This window comes from Elephas maximus, chromosome 24 (assembly GCF_024166365.1).
Source record: "Elephas maximus indicus isolate mEleMax1 chromosome 24, mEleMax1 primary haplotype, whole genome shotgun sequence".
NCBI classification, from domain to species: domain Eukaryota; kingdom Metazoa; phylum Chordata; class Mammalia; order Proboscidea; family Elephantidae; genus Elephas; species Elephas maximus.
The window spans coordinates 42,406,134-42,426,463 of NC_064842.1; the positions used below are offsets into that span (position 1 = coordinate 42,406,134).

The following is a 20,330-nucleotide window of genomic DNA, read 5'->3' on the forward strand; positions in this document are numbered from 1 at the left end:
CAGCAAGGCCTACCTCAGGCCCAGGGGAATCAGCCACTGAAGCTGGCTTGGGAGCAGGGCGTGGGGGGTTGCGCAGTAAAATATACGCAAGTACTTAGCTTTTGCCAAGAGCGCCATTCTTCTCTGGTTCCAGGGGTATGAGTAGGCTGTGTGGCTGGCTACTTCTCCCTGAGGAAACTTCAGCCGAATGCTAGTACTAGCCCGCCGCCGCTGCTCCCGGGAATGGTGCCTGAGGGCTCCCCGCTTTTCAGGTCTGGTAACTCCTCTCCGCTTCTGAACCGTCTCTTCCTTCTCCTGCCCCTCAGTTTGGCTTCTAAGCTTGCCTTTGATGCTTAGGACTCCTAGCTTGTCATAAATATACTTACTTCACTTGTTTTTTCAGGTCTTTGTTGTAAGAGGGCTCCCCGGAAGCATCTGTCTATTCCACCATCTTGGCTCTGCCTCCAGAGATCCATTTGTGCCCATTCCAAAGAAAGGCAATCAAATGGAGTGCAGAAATTATCAAACAACATTAATATCACATGCCAGTAAAATTTTGCTGAAGATAATTCACAAACGACTACAGTATCTACAGGGAACTGCCACAAGTTCAAGCTAGATTGCAAAGAGGATGTGGAACGAGAGATATTATTGCTGATGTCAGATGGATGTTAGCCAAAGGCAGAGAATACCAAAAATATATTTACCTGTGTTTTATTGACTACATAAAGGCATAATATACTAACATAAACTAACAACAAATCTTGACTTTGATTCCAGCATTTGATCGCTCTATATAACTTTAAAATGAAGATAACATCTATTTCTATTTATTTTATAGGGATGGTCCAAGGATTGATTAATACTTTATGTAAGCAAAAATGAGTTCTTTCAATGACTGTATAATCCAGGCCACTGGTACATGAAAGAACAGTTAGGAATTTATTTACTTTAATTGAGAAGCAGCGGGGGCATAGCTGGTGAAATATGTAGGGGAAATATCTTTGACTTGTTACAGATAGCAGTCTTTTTTAAACCCTTACCTCAGGACGGGTTGACCTTTTACATGATGTGTTAATTCAGGTGTAAAATAATACTAATCAACATTGCATTAGGTCATTAGCAACCTTTCCTCCTGAGTTAAGAGACAGGAAGTTTGGGTTTGAGTATCAGTTGGGCTACCAAGAGGAGCCCTGGTGGCACAGTGGTTAAAGTGGTAGCCAAAAGGTCAGCAGTTCAAACCCACCAGCCGCTGCATAGAAGGATGTGGCTGTCTCCTTCCGTAAAGATTTGGAAACCCTGTGGGGCAGTTCTACTCTGCCTTATAGGGTTGCTATGAGTCAGAATCAACTAGACAGCAGTGAGTTTGGTTTTAGTTTTGGGCTACCAAGTTTGATTTTTATTCATTCATTCAACAAACATTTATTAAGCACTTTACTCTCTGTTAAGTACTATGTGTGATATTAAGAGATAAAATGTGGTCCATGCCTTAAAGAGACTCACAGGATAATAGGGGATACAGGTATACAAACAATTATAATAGAGATATGTACAAAGCACTATAGGAACATAGGGAGCAAGTTAATGCCAGTGAAAGTTAAAAATCTTCTTCAGAATAGATCATGTCTAAAAAAAAAAAAAATTTTTTTTTTTTTTTTTTTAACCCTAGAAGGATACATAGGAACTCGCCAGAGAAAGGAGGCAAGGTTTTCAAAGAGTATGGCATATCTGATGTTTACATTTCATAAAGTTTTCTGCATTTATTTCTTGGATTCAGCCTCAGTAAACACTGTAATACATAAATTCCCAAACTTTCTCAGTTCATAGTACCTTCATGTCTCAGTGTTTTCATGGCACACTCCTAAGCCAAAAGAAATAACTCATGGTTTGGTTTATTAAGTAGGTAAGCTCAAACAACTTACTAAATATTTATGTCTTGACAACATAGTACTGTTTCGAAAAGTAAAACCATGAAAAAAAATACCTTTTATTTTATTCTCGTATAGTCAAAATTACTAATACTGTATGTATGCTTGTTGGGCACTGTACAATTACTCGAACCTGGGAATCAGACTGGACACCACCACCTTCATTTCCTGCTCCAGATTGAGTTTCTTCACACAGTACTTGTTTTTAGCACAGCACCTGCCAATACAGTCAGATCATCAAAGATATGATGTCATCAAAAGGGAAGTAGTGTATTGAATGTTGAAACTGAGCTGTCAGCTTCAAGATGATTCTGACAGAGGATGAGTATCATATTTTCCTTGAGAATTTGAAATTCCATGGCATACCTGTGAATTCCCTGTGGTACCCTGGGATGCCTTGGTGTGCAGTTTGGAAACTGAGGCTTTAATGAGTTAATACCCTTGACCAAGCTAAAGAAGAGGAAGAGAGTAGTTTAATGTAGTATAAAAAGCAAAAGAAAATATGGCTACACTAGCTGGGTGGTGATGATTTAATTTCATTAAGAACTGTAGTGTTGTTGAAAGTTAGACACAGGTATGATAATAATTTCTATTTCTAAATTTGGTACAGGTTTTAGTGTTTGATTTATTTAAAATAGTCATTTGTATTTTTTTTTTTTAACAGATGGATGAATTGCATGTGTCTATGGTCCAGTGGATGGTAAACTTGCTGATTAAAATGGTACCTGACTGTACTGATCAAGACACTCTCCTGGTGTCTGAGGAGAAAAGTACTGAAACACATGATATAGGAATCGCAAATTTAGAGCTAGACGCAGTTGCCCTGGCAAGAAAGTTGGCTCAATACTGCAGCTATTTGAGCAGGTGAAAATATCTGGTTACTTTATTGCTGTTGTTTTGAAGATGAAATGTGACATAAAGCAGAGAAGAGAAAGGCAGTGAAGTAGCTGCAATAAGAGGTGGCTGAAAAAAAAAAAAACCTCCAAATAAATACTAGTCTAATTTGTACTAGTGCCATTTTACTGTGCCCATTTGGAATACGAGAATTTGGCATTAGGATTATTTTGAAAATAATGTTAGCATAGGTAGGGTGGAAAATGTCAATGTGTACAGGGGTAAGAATTAGTAAGAAAACAGACTCACATAAATAATTTACTTCTTGCACCTTTGCACATTCTGAGTGGGGCATTTATGAAGAAGCTAATAGTTTCCTGTATAATTCCGTGCAAAGTTAAATGTATTTTTTTGGGGGGGCCTTCACTAAATGCCAGTCAAAACATCTCTTTAAAGAAAAAAAAGAAAGAAAGAAAACCTTATACATGAAAAGCTGCAAGATTTCTGCCAAATAAAAATGGGGTCTGAAAAATTGTAATTCATTAGCTAGAAAGGGAATTGCCACTATAATTACTTCAGAGTCAAGAATTAGCTTTTACACTCCGTAGAATCTATCCAGTTTTTTCCTTCGTTTCAAATCAGTGTTACCAGTGGCCAAGAGTGAGAGGAATGGAGGAGAGGAAAAGGGCAAGGGTGAGATATTGGGAAAGAGACAAATTATTCTCCTTGGTATGTCAGTAGCTGAATTATTATGTTAAACTTCCACTGAATCTGGATTTTAAACAGTTAGGAGAGGAACCAACAATAAATAGGTCATACTATGTGTGTGTGTGTGTTTCCCCCCAGTTGTTGCAAAGGGATGGTACAAGCAATGACTCTGAGTAAAACAGCCCACTTACAAAAAAGTCCTGCTCAAGAATTTCAGGAGCTGGATAATATGAAGGTAATAACTCTGTCTTCCCCTTAGTTTTCTTTGTTATTTACAATGTACTGCACATATGTAAAGTGTACAATTTGACAAGTTTTAAAATATGCATACACCCATACAGTGATCACTACAATCAAGATCACAGGCATATCCAATCCCTAAAGTTTCCTTGCACCTCATTGTAATCTCTCCTTCCAATCTCTTTCTGTTCCCAGGCAATGTCTGATCTACTTTCTAACACCAGAGATTATTTTTCATTTTCTAGAATTTTATATAAATGGCATCATATAGTATGTACTCTTTTTGTCTGACTTCTTTTACTAAGCTTAATGATTTTGAGATTCATGGATCTTGTTGCTTGCATCAAAAGTTCATGCTTTTTAATGCTGAGTAGTATTTCATTGTATGGTGTCTTAGGCTGGGTTCTCTAAAGAAGCAAAACCAGTAAAGCGTATAAATATATATAGAGAGAGATTTATATCAAGGAAATAGCTTACGCAGTTACAGAGACTTAAACATCCCAAGTCTGTGGGTCAGGCTGAAGGCTTCTCCTGATTCACATAGCTGCAGAGGCTGGCGAACCCAAGATTGGCAGGTCAGAGAACAGGGATGTTGCTCACAGGCTGTGAAGATTGACGAATGCCAAGATTGGCAGGCAAGACCACAGGTAAGCTGCTAGCTGAAGTCTCAAGAACCAGAGGTCAGACAAACAGGAGCCAGCTGCAGGATTCAGAGTGAGCAAAATCCCACGAGCCTTGCCAGAATGTCCACTTACATTTGATGCAGGCCACAAGCCCAAGGAAACTCCCTTTCAACTGATTGACTACTCACACCAGATCCCATCATGGGTATGTTCACATTGTATCAGATCTCAACATGGAAGTGATCACATCATATGACTGCCAAACCACTGAAAATCATGGCCTAGCAAAGTTGACACACAACCTTAACCATCACCTATGGATATATACAATTTATCCACTCCTTGTCGATGGGAATTTGATTGTTTCCAGGTTTTTATTATTACGTTAAAGCTTCAGTGAATATTTATGTACAAGTCTTTGAAGGGATATATACTTTCCTTGGAATGGCTGAGTCATATGGTACAAGTACGATTAATTTTAATGGTATGCCATTGTGGTTTAATTTGCATTTCCTTGATAACCAATAATGTTGAATATCATTTCAGGTGCTTATCATCTATATGTCTTCTTTGGTGAAGTATGTGTTCCTATCTTTGCCCAGTTTTTATTGGGTTGTTTGTTTCCTTATTACTGACTTTTGAGAGTTCTGTATGTATTCTGAATACAAGTCCTTTATCAGATATGTGATTTGCAAATATTTTTTCTTAATCTGTGACTTTTTTCTTCTCTGTACAGTGTCTTTCCAAGCGCAGTTCTTAATTTTGATGAAGTTCAGTCTATTATTTTTTTCTTTTATAGATTTTTGGTGTCATATCTAAGAAATCTTTGCATAATTCAGTGTCAGAAAAATTTTATCCTCTGTTTTCTTCCATAAGTTTTATAGTTTTAAGTTTTATATTTTGGTCTATGGTCCATTTTTAAGGTCCTTGAGTGGTACAAATGGTTTGCTGTCAGCTACTAACTGAAAGGGTGGTGGTTCAAAGCCACCTGGCAGCACCACGTAAGAAATTCCTGATGATATGCTTCTGTTGTTAGGTGCCGTCGAGTCGGTTTTGACTCATAGCAACCCCTTTTACAACGAAACGAAACACTGCCTGGTCCTGCAGCATCCTCACAATCATTGTTATGCTTGAGACCATTGTTGCAGCCACTGTGTCAGTCCATCTCGTTGAGGGTCTTCCTGTTTTTCACTGACCTTCTACTTTACCAAGCATGATGTCCTTCTACAGGGAATGGTCCCTCCTGATAACATATCCAAAGGATGTGAGACGAAGTCTTGCCATCCTTGCTTCTAAGGAGCATCGTAGCTGTACTTCTTCCAAGACAGATTTGCTCGCTCTCTGGCAGTCCATGGTAGATTCAATATTCTTAACCAACACTGTTAGTCCAAGGTGTCAATTCTTCTTTGCCCTTGCTTATTTATTTCCAGCTTTCACATGCACATGAGGCGATTGAAAACACCATAGTTTGGGTCCAGTGCATCTTCGTCCTTAAAATGACATCTTTGCTTCTTAACACTTTAAAGAAGTCTTTTGCAGCAGATTTGTCCAATGCAATGTTTTTGATTTCTTGACTCCGGCTTCCATGGGCATTAATTGTGAATCCAAGTAAAATGAAATCTTTGACACCTAAAATATTTTCTCTGTTTATCCTGATGTTGCTTATTGGTCCAGTTGTGAGGATTTTTGTTTTCTTTATGTTGAGATGTAATCCATATTGAAGGCTGTAGTCTTTGATCTTCATTAGTAAGTGCTTCAAGGTTGTGTCATCTACATATCACAGGCTGTTAATGAGTCTTCCTCCAATCCTGATGCCCCATTCTTCTTCATACAGTCTAGCTTCTTGGATTATCTGCTCAGCATACAGATTGAATAAGTATGGTGAAGGGATACAACCCAGGCACACAACTTTCCTGACTTTAAAACACAAAGTATCCTCTTGTTCTATTCGAACGACTGCCTCTTAGTCTATGTACACGTTCCTCATGAGCACAATTAAGTGTTCTGGGATTTCGTTTCTTCGCAACATTATCCATAATTTGTTATGAGCCACATAGTGGAATGCCTTTGCATAGTCAATAAAACACAGGTAAACATCTTTCTGGTAGTCTCTGCTTTCAGCCAAGATGCATCTAACATTGGCAATGATATCCCTCATTCCACATCTTCTGAATCCAGCTTGAATTTCTAGCAGTTCCCTGTCGACGTACTGCAGCACTTTTTTAAAAAATTTTTTTTTATACTTTAAGTGAAAGTTTACAAATCAAGTCAGTCTCTCACACAAAAACTTATATACACCTTGCTACATACTCCCAATTGCTGCAGCAACCGCTTTTGAATGATCTTTGCAAAATTTTACTTATGTGTGATATTAATGATATTGTTCGATAATTTCTGCGTTCTGTTGGATCGCCTTTTTTTTGGAATGGGTGCATATGTGGATCTCTTCCAGTCAGTGGACCCGCTAGCTGTCTTCCAAATTTCTTGGTATAGATGAGTGAGCACTCCCAGTGCTGCACCCATTTGTTGAAACATCTCAGTTGATATTCTGTCAATTCCCAGAGCCTTGTTTTTCACCAGTGCCTTCAGTGCAGCTTGGACTTTGTCCTTCAGTACCTTCAGTTCCTGATCATATGTTACCTCCTGAAATGGTTGAATGTTGGCCAGTTCTTTTTTGGTGTAGTGACTGTGTATTCCTTCCATCTTCTTTTGATGTTTGCTGCATCATTTAATATTTTCCTTTCAGAATTCTTCAGTATTACAACTCCAAGCTTGAATTTTTCTTCAGCTCTTTCAGCTTGAGAAATGCTGAACGTGTTCTTCCTTTTTGGTTTTCTATCTCCAGGTCTTTGCATGTGTCCTCATAATATTTTACTTTATCTTCTTGAGCCGCCCTTTGAAATCTTCTGTTCAGCTCTTCTACTTCATCATTTTTTCCCTTTGCTTTAGCTAGTCCGTGTCCAAGAGCAAGTTTCAGAGTATCTTCTGACATCCAGTTAGGTCTTTTCTTTCTCTCCTGTCATTTTTAATGACCTCTGGCTTTCTTCATGTATGATGTCCTCGATGTCATTCCACAACTTGTCTGGTCTTTGGTCATTAGCGTTCAGTGTGTCAAATCTATTCTTGAGATGGTCTGTAAATTCAGGTGGGATATACTCATGGTCATACTTTGGCCCTTGTGGACTTGTCCTAATTTCATCACTTTCAACTTGAACTTGCATATGAGTAATTGATGGTCTGTTCCACAGTTGGGTCCTGGCCTTGTTCTGACTGATAATATGAGCTTTTCCATCACCTCTTTCCACAGATGTAGTCAATTTGATTCCTGTGTATTCTATCTGGTGAAATCCATGTGTGTAGTCGCCGCTTATGTTGGTGAAAGAAGGTATTTTCAATGAAGAAGTCATTGGTCTTGCAAAATTCTGTCATGCGATCTCCAGCATCATTTCTATCACCAAGGCCATATTTTCCAACTACTAATCCTTCTTGTTTGTTTCCAACTTTCCCATTCCAATTACTAGTAAGTATCAGTGCATCTTGATTGCATGTTCGATCAATTTCAGACTGCAGAAGTTGGTAAAAGTCTTCGATTTATTCATCTTTGGCCTTAGTGGTGGTGTGTAAATTTGAATAATAGTCATATTAACTGGTCTTCCTTGTAGGTATATGGATATTATCCTATCACTGACAGCGTTGTACTTCAGGATAGATCTTGAAATGTTCTTTTTGGCAATGAATGCAATGCCATTCCTCTTCAAGTTGTCATTCCCCGTATAGTGGACCATATGATTGTCTAAGTCAAAATGACCAATACCAGTCCATTTCAGCTCACTAATGCCCTTGGTGGGCCACAATTATCTTATCTGCACAGCCCCGCCCAATCACCTGGGTGAGAGTTACAAGACCATATCGAGAAAAGCCATATACTAAGTGATTCATCACCCTGCACATGTGAAAGCTGGACAATGAATAAGGAAGACTGAAGAAGAATTGATGCCTTTAAATTATGGTGTTGGCAAAGAATATTAAATATACTGTGGACTGCCAGAAGAACAAACAAATCTGTCCTAGAAGAAGTACAGCTGGAATGCTCCTTAGAAGCGAGAATGGTGAGACTTCATCTCACATACTTTGAACATGTTCTCAGGTGAGACCAGTCCCTGAGAAGGACATCATGCTTGGTAGAGGGTCAGAAAAAGAGAGGAAGGCCCTCAATGAGATGGCTGCAACGATGGCCTCAAGCGTAGCAACAATTGTGAGGATGGTGCTGGACTAGGCAGTATTTCATCCTGTTGCACGTGGATAGGGTTCCTATGAGTCAGAACCGACTCGACGGCACCTAACAACAACATGCATACACCTATCTATATATACACATATATATTCACATATACATACTTATTTTATATACATATATATTTTTTTTTTTACCTACATATATATTATATTTGGTTGGTGTTGCTTTTGTTTCAAAGTTATACATGACATAGCAATTACCAAAAAGTCCTTTTTTCTTGTGTACATCTAACAACAACAACACATCTTATTGACATCATTTACCTTCTTCAGGCTGTGCACACTTCACCCCCATTCGGCATTACCTTTCTCATCACCAAAAATAACAAGTGTCTACTCTCTAGAGAGTGAATCACTCTCTCCCCTCCGTCCCTGGTAGTTTCTGTATATTTACCTATTAGTTTCTGTATATTTGCCTATTCATGTCATTTCATAAAGGTGAGAACATACAATATTTGTTTTTTTCTCATTGGCCTTATTTAGCTCAATACAACGTCCTCCAGGTTCGTCCATGTTCCAAGATGTTTCGGAAACTCATTTCTGTTTATTTATTAGTAGTATTCCATTGTCTGTATGTACCATATTTTACTTACCCATTCATCCTTTGATGGGCACTTAGGTTGTTTCCATCTTTTTTGCTATTGTGAATAGTGCTGCAGAGAACATAGGTGTGCATATGTCTGATTGTGTAACTTCTATTAGATCCATACGGTGTATGTATACCTAGGAATGGAATTGCTGGGTCATATGGCAGCTCTACCTCTAGTTTTTTTAAAAACCGCCAAACTGTTTTCCACAACGGCTATACCATTTTGCATTCCCACCAGCGATGGATGAGGGTTCCAATTTTTTCGCATTCCCTCCAACACTTATTATTTTCTGGTTTTTGTTTGTTTTTTGATTTTTTATCTTAGCCATCCTAGTGGGAGTGAAATCATGTCTCATTTTGGTTTTGAGTTGCATTTCTTTGATGGCTAATGACATAGAGCATCTTCTCATGTGTCTGTTGGCCACTCGAACATCCTCCTTGGTCAAGTGTCTGTTCATGTCCTTTGCCCAGTTTTTTAATTGAGTTATTTGTCTTTTTGTTGTTAAGTTGTAGAAGTTTTCTATATATTTTAGATATTAGACCTTTATTGGTTATATCGTTCCCAAAGGTTTTTTTTTTTTTTTTTCCCCTAGTCTGTAGATTGTCTCTTTATTCTTTTGATGAAGTCTTTTGATGAACATAAGTATTTAACTTTTAGGAGGTCCCGGTTATCTATTTGTTTTCTATTGCTTGTGCATTTGTTGCTGTGTATGATAATCTATGTTTGAAGAAAATTAGGTCTCAGAGTTCTTTAAAGAACTTTATGGTTTTAGATTTAACAATTAGGTCTTTGAGCCATTTCGAATTAGTTTTTGTGTATGGCATGTGGTATGGATCTTGTTTCGTTTTTCTGCATGTGGAAATCCAGTTTTGCCAGCACCAGTTGTTGAAGAGACAGTTCTTTGCCCATTAAATGTATTTGGCTCCTTTTCAAAAGCCAATTGGCCATAGATGTTTGATTTATTTCTGGATTTTCAATTCTATTTCATTGGTCTGTGTGTCCGTCATGAAACCAGCAGCCGGCTGTTTTGATTACTGTAGCTGCGTAATATGTTTTGAAGTAAGGAAACGTGAAGCTTCCTACTTTATTCTTCTTCATGATTGTTTTGGCTATTTGGAGTCTCTTGTTTTTCCATATAAAATTGAGGATTAGTTTTTCATTTCTTTAAAGAATGCTGTTGGAATTTTGATTGGGATTGCGTTATATTTGTAGATTGCTTTAGGATTCAGAACCGTTTCTGATGTACAATAAGGCATCATCCTAACCCTTTGAATTCAGACTTTGAACTTCTCTGTGACATTAACAAAGCTGTGAGCAACTTAAAACCAACCAGTTGCTATCTAATCTACTCCAACTCACTGCAATCCCATGTGTGTCAGAGTAGAACTGTGCTGCATAGGATTTTCAATGGCTGATTTTTTTGAAAGTAGATCAGCAGGCCTTTCTTCTGTGGAGTTCTGGGTGGACTAGAACCTGCAAACTTTGGGTTAGCAGCTGAGCATGTTAACCATTTGCACCACCCAGGGACTCTGTAGTCTCACCTCTATAGGCTTCAGTTACCTTATCTATAACATAAGGTGTTTGGATTTGATTTCTAAGATTTTTTAGTTTTAACATTTCATAATAACTCCATAATTAAAAATACATGTAATAACAAAAGGAATATAAGGCATACTACTTTGCTTTGTGATTGATATCCAGAGCCTAAATTGGGTCAGTATTGCATTACATGGTACAGTTTGTGATGGTTAAAGTGACCAGATTTCCTTTCCCAAAGGAGATAATGTTTCTTCATTTCTCCTGCTTTTACTCACTAACGAGAAATAATGTACCTTTTGAACACTGAAACCACATTTTAGCTGTTGGGAGATTTTAGTAAAGAAATATAGTTTTACTCTTCACTTTAGGTGGGTGAGTCTTGCTGCAGATCTTTCTTATGTATTAATAGGTAAGAGGTGAGCATCTTTTCTAAAACAGTGTTTCAAATCTTTAATCATTCACTTTATTGGGGCTGTGTATATTCTATTTTGTAATGATTGAGAGCATAGACCCCCTGGATTAGAATCCAAGCACCATGCTAAACTATATATAAAACTTTGGGCAAGATATTTAACTGCTCTATTCTTAAATATACACATCTTAAAAATGAGGATAAAATAGTACATACCTCATGCTAAGGATCAGATGAGGTAATATATGTAAAATGCTTAGAATAGAGCCTGGCATATAATTAAGTGCCGTGTAAGTGTATGCTATTATTACGCAGTCACAGTTGATCCTAGTTGCATAAATTTATTGGGGCAGACCATTTAGGCCTTAGTGAACTCAGCAATTGTGCATCTGATTTTATAGTACTTCAGCACTTCTTACCTAATTACAACCCAAATTCCAAACCCTGTCAATAAAAAAGGATGTGATTTAGGTCCGTGTTCATAGATGGCTACCTCTGCACAAATCTTTGAATTGAGCTGATAAAAAGTTGATTGTATGGAGTTATATTTAGAGGAATTACACTTAGCAGCTCCTCCATAGGAGTAAGTGAATGAGTTGGTGTAATCTGATTTTTTCTGCTTAGTAATTATCTTTTATCTCTTCTCAGAAAGAATGTTATGATTGGATCAGTACATGTGCCCTTCTCCTTTCTGAATTCAAAGGCAGAAAAATAATGTTATTGCAGCCCAAAGAAGTAGAGAGCCTATTTGGAGAGGAGGTATTTGCCATGAGTTACACTGGTCATTATTTGCATTCTTTGCTGTATTTCAGTAAGTAAGGGTTCAGTGACTTTTTCCAGTCATTGTTCTGAATTTCCATTCACTTACTCTGTCAGAAGAGGGAAGGGGGAAAATTGGCAGCTCTTCGTCCTCCTAAGGAAGAGAATCATTCACCCAAACACCTTTCCTCACCTTCTTAGCAGATGAGCTTGCCTCCAATTTCAGAAAGAATGGCTTTCAGATGGGAGCTTCTGGCCACTTCCTGAGGGATATCCACAGACTTATTTTCTTCTGCATTTGCCCTTTCCTCCTCTCTTCTAGTTTCAATCTTCCCATCTAAGGTTATTTCTTCCTTTGAGCACCTAATCCCACCCCCAATGCCCTCTCTCTTATGTAACTTTAATATTTTCCTCTTTAATGGTTCCATCTTATCCACCTATAACCAATCCTTGAGAATGCTTATTTCTCCCATTCCTTGATCTTGTCTCCTCTACTATGAACTTTCTCATACCTCTCCATCACAATTACTTTTCTTAAAACTAAAATTACTGTAAGATCACCAGTGATTCCTTATATCACCAATCCCATATTTAAGCTGACTTCTCTGTAGCATTTGACCTTGTTAACCATTCACTTCTTTTTAAATCTCTCCCCACAAGACAAAACTTCCCTAGTTTTCCTCCTACTTTTTTCTCTTCACTCTCTTTTTAATTTTCCACCGCTTCCTGCCTCTTAAATGCTGATATTCTAGCCTTGGCTTGCTTTCCCTTCTCATTCTTCACCCTACACATACTTATTGTGTTCATTCTGTGGTTTCAACTACCACCTATTTCCCAAGAATCCTAGATCATAGGATGTCATGCACTTAACAGCAGTCACAAAATTTTTTTTTAAATTTCAGTCTCTGAGGGAGTTCATCTCCAGTAAATTCTGAAGAAGCTCCCATTGCCATCAGAGCCATAAACAAGCATTTGTTTTAAGTGTATAATTTCTTCCCTTTGCCTCTTTGCATTGCATCCTGGATAATTCTTCTGCCTTACCTTCCACTTCACTAATTTGCTGTTCAGCTGAGTCTAATCTGCTGTTCAGCATTTTTATTGAATTCAATTGTTGAAGCTCCATTTGGTTATTTTTTAAGTCTCATTATTTTTGTCATCTTCTGCTCTTTACTTGTACTTACCATTTCTTTTATTTCCTTATGTTAAATATAACTTTTATAATATATCGATAATTCTAGTATATATCTATGTAAGGAAGTTAATTACAGCATTATTTATAATAGGAAAAGACTAGAAACAATATAAATGTTTACCAATAGGGGATTTATTATATAAATTACTGTATATTCATATAATGGAATTCTGTGCACATGTTTATGTAGTATAGATGTATACTTGTTTATGTGGTGGGATAAAGATAACCCATGATATGTTACTGAGAAAAGCAGATTATAGACTGCAACATATATTATTACCTCATTTACAGTAAAATACTTATGCATAAAGCAGTCTGGAAGAATATTCAAAATATTTATAGAAATTGTGACCTCTGAAAGTTGAGATTCTTAATTTCTCTGTATTGTTTTTTAATATTTTATAGCAATTGTATGTTATCAGGAAAAAGTAGTATATCTTGAAAAAATATCCTAATGTATTTTGGATATTTTTCTACACCATATACGTATTTCTACAATATAGTTTTAAATTGCTATAAAGTATTTGTTTTTGGCTTGTACTAAAATATATTTAAACATTTTCCTATTGTGGGAAATGCCCTTATTTCTAGCTTTTGCTTTTTAGACATGGCCGCAATGAGCATCCAAAGGACATTTTCAGTGTTAATATTTTAATAGACTCCTTTAAAGTATTTGATACTGTTGACCCCTTCTCTCTTGGCTCTCTTCGTAGCCTCTCTCACACTTCTGAGGCTACTTTTTGCCTCCTTTGCAGGTTCCTCTTTCTTCCCTAGCCCTTTATGTGACTAGGGTCCTGTCCTAAGGCCTTGTCACTTCATAAATTCTACTTTGGTGATCTAATTTGCATTGTTGGCTTCAACTAAATGCAGATAACTGTTACTGTCAAATCTTTTTAGCCCAGGCCCCTCCTCCTAAACTCCAAATCCGTATATCTGGCTGCTCACTGGATATTTCCACTTGGATGTCTCAGGGTAGCTTAAGCTTACACAACCTAATATGAACTCTTTCCCCCCAAACCAGTTTACCTAGCTTTGTGTCTTATATCTGTGAATGGCACCACCATCTGCCTAGTGTCCTAAACCATAAAATTGGTGTCATTCAAGATGCTCCTTTTCCCTAACCACCCCACATCCATCCAATCACCACTAAGAGTTACCTTCCAAATCTCTTGAATCTCCACCTTCTTCATTTCTGCAACCACTGTGCAGTTCGTTTCCTCCTTGTGTCTTTTTCTTCTGTCCTTCTTCCCTCTCGTTGTCTCCTTTTCTTCTTTCTTCCTCTTTAAATTTATTTTACTGTTGCTAGAGTGATTGTTCTAAAATGCAAAACAGATCAGTCAATTTATTGGTACCTCACTGCCTTCATGATAAATCCAGTCTCCTTGGCATGACCGTCTAGCCCTTTCTCTGTTATTGTGCTTCTCTCTGTCTGCTCCTAAGTTTCTGTATTACTGAAGTAATTTTATTCTCAGAACCAATCATGCATATACAGCACCCACTACCTAGAACTCCCTTGTGTCATCTTCTTTTCCTTACTCACCTTTCGAGAAGAAAGTGGAACATTATCTCCTCCTGGAAAATTTCCCGGGTCTAGATTAGGTGCTCTTGCTATGCGACTATATATATCCATACCATTTTTTTGCCCACTAAATTATAAGCCTCTTAAGGGTACGGGCCACTCTTATTAACCTTTGTATCCTTATTAATAGCATAGTGCCAAGTTGCAGTATTAATCTCTGAATATTTTTAAGTGAATTATTTCTAATATAGTACTAAAATATTTATATATACCAAGCTGTAATTATAATATTGCTTCATCTCACAGTACTTTATAAAAGAATTTGTTGAGCCTGAATTAGACAAATCTTTTGAAGAGGATGAAGAAAGTCAAGAAATAAAGGAAGGAGAGAAAGCAGAAGAGGTAAGAGTATTTAGTATTTTTTTCTTTATCTTTTTGAAGAATGTATATAGGTACCATGGAAAATAGAAATAGGTCATCTGCCTAGAACTGCCTAGAAACAGGTCATCTGGGGTGAACTCTTTCAACTTCTTTCCTGTCCTTATACAGATTTAACTAAAACTGCAGGCATACTTACCTAAGAAGCCCTGGTGGCACAGTGGTTAAGCGCTTGGCTGCCAACAGAAAAGTCAGCCGTTTGAACCCACCAGTTGCTCCATGAGAGAAAGATGTGACAGTCTGCTCCCATAAAGATTTACAGCCTTGAACTCCTGAGACTATGGTCCTAAGACATCCTTCTGTACTGAAACTGAAGCCATTCCTGGAGACCACCTTTCAGCCAAACCATAGACAGGCCTATAAAATAAGCAATAACACCCGAGAGGAACGTGCTGCTTAGAATAATCCATTACAGAGAACAAAAGGGCAACTCTGCCCAGAAGCAAACATGAGAAGACAGGAAGGGATAGAAAATCAGGAAGAAAGGAAATGGGGAAGCTAGGATGGAAATGGGGTGAGTGCTGACACATGGTGGGGAATGAAACCAATGTGATGGAACACTACGCACAAACTATCGAATGAGAAACTAATTTGCTCTGTAAACTTTCACCTAATGCACAATAAAAGATTTTTTAAAAATTACAGCTTTGGGAACAACCTTGTGGGGCAGTTGTACTGTCCTGACTATAAGTCGGAATTGACACAACAGCAACAGGTTTGGTATGGGGTTTTCTCTTTCTTTTCAGAAGGCATGTCCCTTTTCCTTTCTAAATCCAGCCATTTCCCTTTAACCTCATTTGTACCCACGTTCCCATTAACTACGTAATCTACCTCTCACCTTGATTCTATTTCTTTTTCCTTTCATCACCAAACTTTTCAAATAGTTTAAACTCCATGTCTCCACTTCTTCAGATCCCATTCTGAGCTGCCTTCTCCCCTCCCTCCCACCCCCTTCTCTATATCTTTCCTTGTTTACTTTTCTTCACCTCTGCTGGTGTAGTGGTTAAGAGCTATGGCTGCTAACCAAAAGGTTGGCAGTTCAAATCCACCAGGTGCTCCTTGGAAACTCTATGGGGCAGTTCTACTCTGTCCTATAGGGTCACTATGAGTCGGAATCGACTCGACGGCAGCAGGTTTGGGTTTTTTTGGTTAGGTCACCCCTGCTGGGGCATTTTTAATAATAACCCTTCCAGGGGGATTTGTAATAATAATAATAAAATATTGCAATAACTACTACTAATTGAGAGCCTACCATGAGCCATATGCTTTGTACATGTTACCTCTTATCCATACAACACACTTCCAAGGTAGATATTATTGTCCCCATTTTATACACAGGAAAACCTGAAGCTCAGAGAAGTTGGATGACTTACCCTAAATCTTATAGCTATAATGGACAGAGCCAGCATTCAAACCCGGATAAGTCTGGCACAAGAACACTTCCTAATTCCTGTATTTTTTGGCTTCCAGGACTCATGATCAGTTTCTAACTCTCTTACAACATCTTGATTTACTTCCCTGGTTTTCTTCTCTGCATATAATTTAAATGTTGGCATCACCTTATACTCTGTCCTAGGCTCTCTCCTCACTGTACATGCAGGACCAAACTCGTTGCCATAGAATTGATTTCGACTCATAGCGACCCTATAGGACAGGGTAGAACTGCCCACGGTTTCCAAGGCTGTAAATCTTTCCAGAAGCAGGCTGCCACATCTTTCTCTCATGGAGTGGCTGGTGGGTTCCAACCACCAACTTTTGGTTAGCAGCCAAATATTTAACCACTGTGCCACTAGAGCTCCTTCACATTCAGGACAACAGAACAGAAATCTTATACAACACTCAAGCTTCCTTTAACCAGCATTTTGTGTATGTTTTATTTCACAATAAATATGTCCATCTTTTTTGTTTGTTTCTTCCCCCGCCTTTAAGGCTTATCCCATTTGTTATTCTACCTGCCAATCCTCCTTGTCATTATTGTTAATACTGGTGATCATTGATGATCATTTCTTACATTCACTAGAGACCTTGTCATTGTCTTCCTCCCTACCCCAAGTCCTAGCACCATCTTAGGTCATGCTGCAGTCCATATGATTGATCTGTCCAGCGCCTTAACTATGCCACTCTAATGATTTGATAGATAGATAGATATTTTATTGTGTTTTCAGTGAAAGTTTACACAGCAAATTAGGTTCCCATTTAGCAATCTCTATACAGATTGTGCAGTGACATTGGTTACATTTTCCACAGTGTGTCAACATTCTATTTCCATTCTGGTTGCTCTGTTTTCGTTAATTTAGTTTCCCTGCCTCTCTGCCCTTATCGTCTCATCTTTGCTTTAGAGTAAATGTTGACCATTTGGTCTTGTATAAATGATTTGTTTAAAGGAACGCAGTTCTCATGGGTGATATTGTTTATCAATTGTTTGTTGCCAACCTGTCATTTAGCTGAAAGTTGACCTCTGGGAATAGTTTCAGTTCAAAGGTTAAAGGGTATTTTGGGAGTTCCTCTAGCCTCAACTGGTCCAGCAAGTCTAGACTTTTTAAGAATTTGAGTTTTGTTCTATATTTTTTTCTCCTATTCTATCAGGGCCCATCTGTTGTGTCCCTGATTAGAATGGTTGGTAGTAGCAGCTGGGCACCATCTAGTTCTTCTGGTATCAGGTTAGATGAGGCCATGGTTTGTGTAGGCTATTAGTCCAGTAGACTGCTTCCTTCTTTGAAACTTCAGTTTCCTTCTTTCTCTTTATGAACTATATTATGCCAATTGACTGAGCTGTCTCATAAGACTATGGTCCTAAGCCTTCAAACCCAGTAAACTAATCCAACAAGGTATTGGGTTATGTCTAAAAAGTATCCACAACTGTGCCCCCTATGTGCATTGTTATATATATGCATATATATACAGCACACACATACATGTATATACATATGCCTATAGATACGCCTATGCATGCACACGTATATACACACATATACCTACCCACACACATATTTTTTTTCCAGGTGTTCTTTTAATCAAATTTAATTTTTTGAATAAGTATTACATTCACATAGAAATTAGAAGAAAATAAAAAGTTATAAATTGAGAAGCCTCACATCTATCCATAACCACATCCACACTTTAACCTCCTGCTTCCATAGATAAACACTTTTCTTCCTTATCTGTACTTACAGGCTTTTTATGCAGATATGAGCAGATGCAAACCTATATTCTTATTTCCCCTATTTCTTTTTAAATAATTTTTATTGTGCTTTAAGTGAAAGTTTACAAATCAAGTCAGTCTCTCACATATAAACTTATATACACCTTACTACATACTCCCATTTACTCTCCCCCTAATGAGTCAGCCTGCTCCCTCCTTCCAGTCTCTCCTTTTGTGACCATTTTGCCAGTTTCTTACCCCCCTACCCTCCCAACTCCCCTCCAGACAGGAGATGCCAACATAGTCTCAAGTGTCCACATGGTGCAAGTAGCTCACTCCTCATGAGCATCTCTCTCCAACCCATTGTCCAGTCCAATCCACGTCTGACAGGTTGGCTTCGGGAATGGATCCTGTCCTGGGCCAACAGAAGGTTTGGGGACCCTGACCACAGGGGTCCTTCTAGTCTCAGTCAGACCATTAAGTCTAGTCTTTTTATGAGAATTTGGGGTCTGCATCCCACTGTTCTCCTGCTCCCTTAGGGGTTCTCTGTTGTGTTCCCTGTCAGGGCAGTCCTTGGTTGTGGCCGGGCACCATCCCCACACACATATTTTTTGATCGTTGTTTCTGTTGTTGCAAAATTATATATGTTATAGCATTTGCCAAAAAATGTCCCTTATTCCTGTGTGCTTCTTGGTGACATCATTTATCGTGGTCAAGTTGTGCACACTTCACCCACATTCAGCGTTACCTTTCCCATCACCCTGGTGGCACAGTAGTTAAGCATTTGGCTGCTAACCAAAAGGTCAGCAGTTCAAATCCACCAGCCTCTCCATGGAAACCCTTTGGGGCAGTTCTACTCTGTCCTGTAGGGTTGCTATGAGTCGGAATTGACTCGACAGCAATGGGTTTGATTTTTCTTTTTTTTTACTATAACTCTAGAGATTTTTGCACCCACTTTACCTCAACCACATTCCTGACCTTTGTTCATGTCTCAAATCTTAAATTTCTTGTATTGAAATCTGCCATCCTTACAAATTTTTAACCCCTTTCCTCCCCAACATCTTGTTCGTTGATTCCATCAAGTCCCTTTATTCTTTCATTTTCTGCTAATTTTCGAATGGTTTATTTTTCTGTTTCTTCCCTAAGCAGCTAGACCCCATGATCTATCATTTCAGCCTCCTTTTCGCCAATTCCACCACTTCCTAGCCCCGTTAATCCCCACACTTACTCTGTCAAACCCCATCTCCTCATCAATCTAATGATCCTTACCCCCAACCCCATTTTAGTTTCATCTACTCTGCTGAGAGTCACTAGAGAGGTATATAACCATGTATATTTGTGTCACCAATATTCATGATGTTCAACACCAGCTGAGCCTTAGTTCTGCTCAGTAACCCGTCTTAAGTCCCTCTTCCATTAACTTCATGGGCTGATCCAAATCATAACAATTCTCCTCAAGTCCCCCACCATGATATCCTCATTCCCAGCGTTGGATTGTAAATTCTTCTTGGCTCATTCAAGGTTCTAGAGATTGTCAACCCAGTCTTCTCCAACTTCCTGTTATGCCTGGTCCTCCTTGACTTCCAGCTTTCACTTCCACAATTATTCCTGACAAGTTAAGATGGGGAAGTAGGGACACTGCACAGCGGAAAAGGGATGGATTTGAGGCGAACTCACGGGAAGCTGCCTCCCAGCTCAGGAATGCACCATTGGGGGATAAGCCCTGGGCAGTCTTTGGTTCAGGCATTTGCAGAGAAGGCAGGGTCAAGGAAGATGTTGATGGCTACCCATTCTCTGTACATTTTAGCTAGCCCAGCCCACCCAGGCATGCAGGATCTGATAACCATTAAAGCAAACTAGGGGCCCTTCCACTCAGTCTGAAACAGTTATCAGGATCCTCCTTTGTTTCTAGACCCTGCTCCTATTCTCTCCTAGTATGCTGGGTTCCTTACCTCAGGCTTTGTCTTAGGTTTTCAGCCCTGTTCCCTTTATTTACTTAAATGCTACACTTGGTTTCTGACTTTGATGCTCTGCACCTGTAGCCCAGCTTGTCCTCCAGCTCAGGGACCATAGAGTTTTTGATTCCTCTCCCTTTTTCTTCTTTTACATCTATTTGAGAGACAATATT

General features: G+C 38.6%; 1 protein-coding gene across 5 annotated transcripts in view; it reads left to right on the top strand.

The window, feature by feature from the left end:
- Positions 1-20,330, top strand: part of AXDND1 (axonemal dynein light chain domain containing 1) — a 168,059-nt gene that overhangs the window by 128,372 nt on the left and 19,357 nt on the right. For all 5 annotated transcript variants that reach the window (XM_049868411.1, XM_049868414.1, XM_049868410.1 and 2 more), the window contains 4 exons: positions 2,572-2,771; positions 3,588-3,684; positions 11,798-11,908; positions 14,929-15,024. In XM_049868411.1, the coding sequence (XP_049724368.1) occupies positions 2,572-2,771; positions 3,588-3,684; positions 11,798-11,908; positions 14,929-15,024 (504 nt within the window). The remainder of the gene's footprint in view (positions 1-2,571; positions 2,772-3,587; positions 3,685-11,797; positions 11,909-14,928; positions 15,025-20,330) is intronic.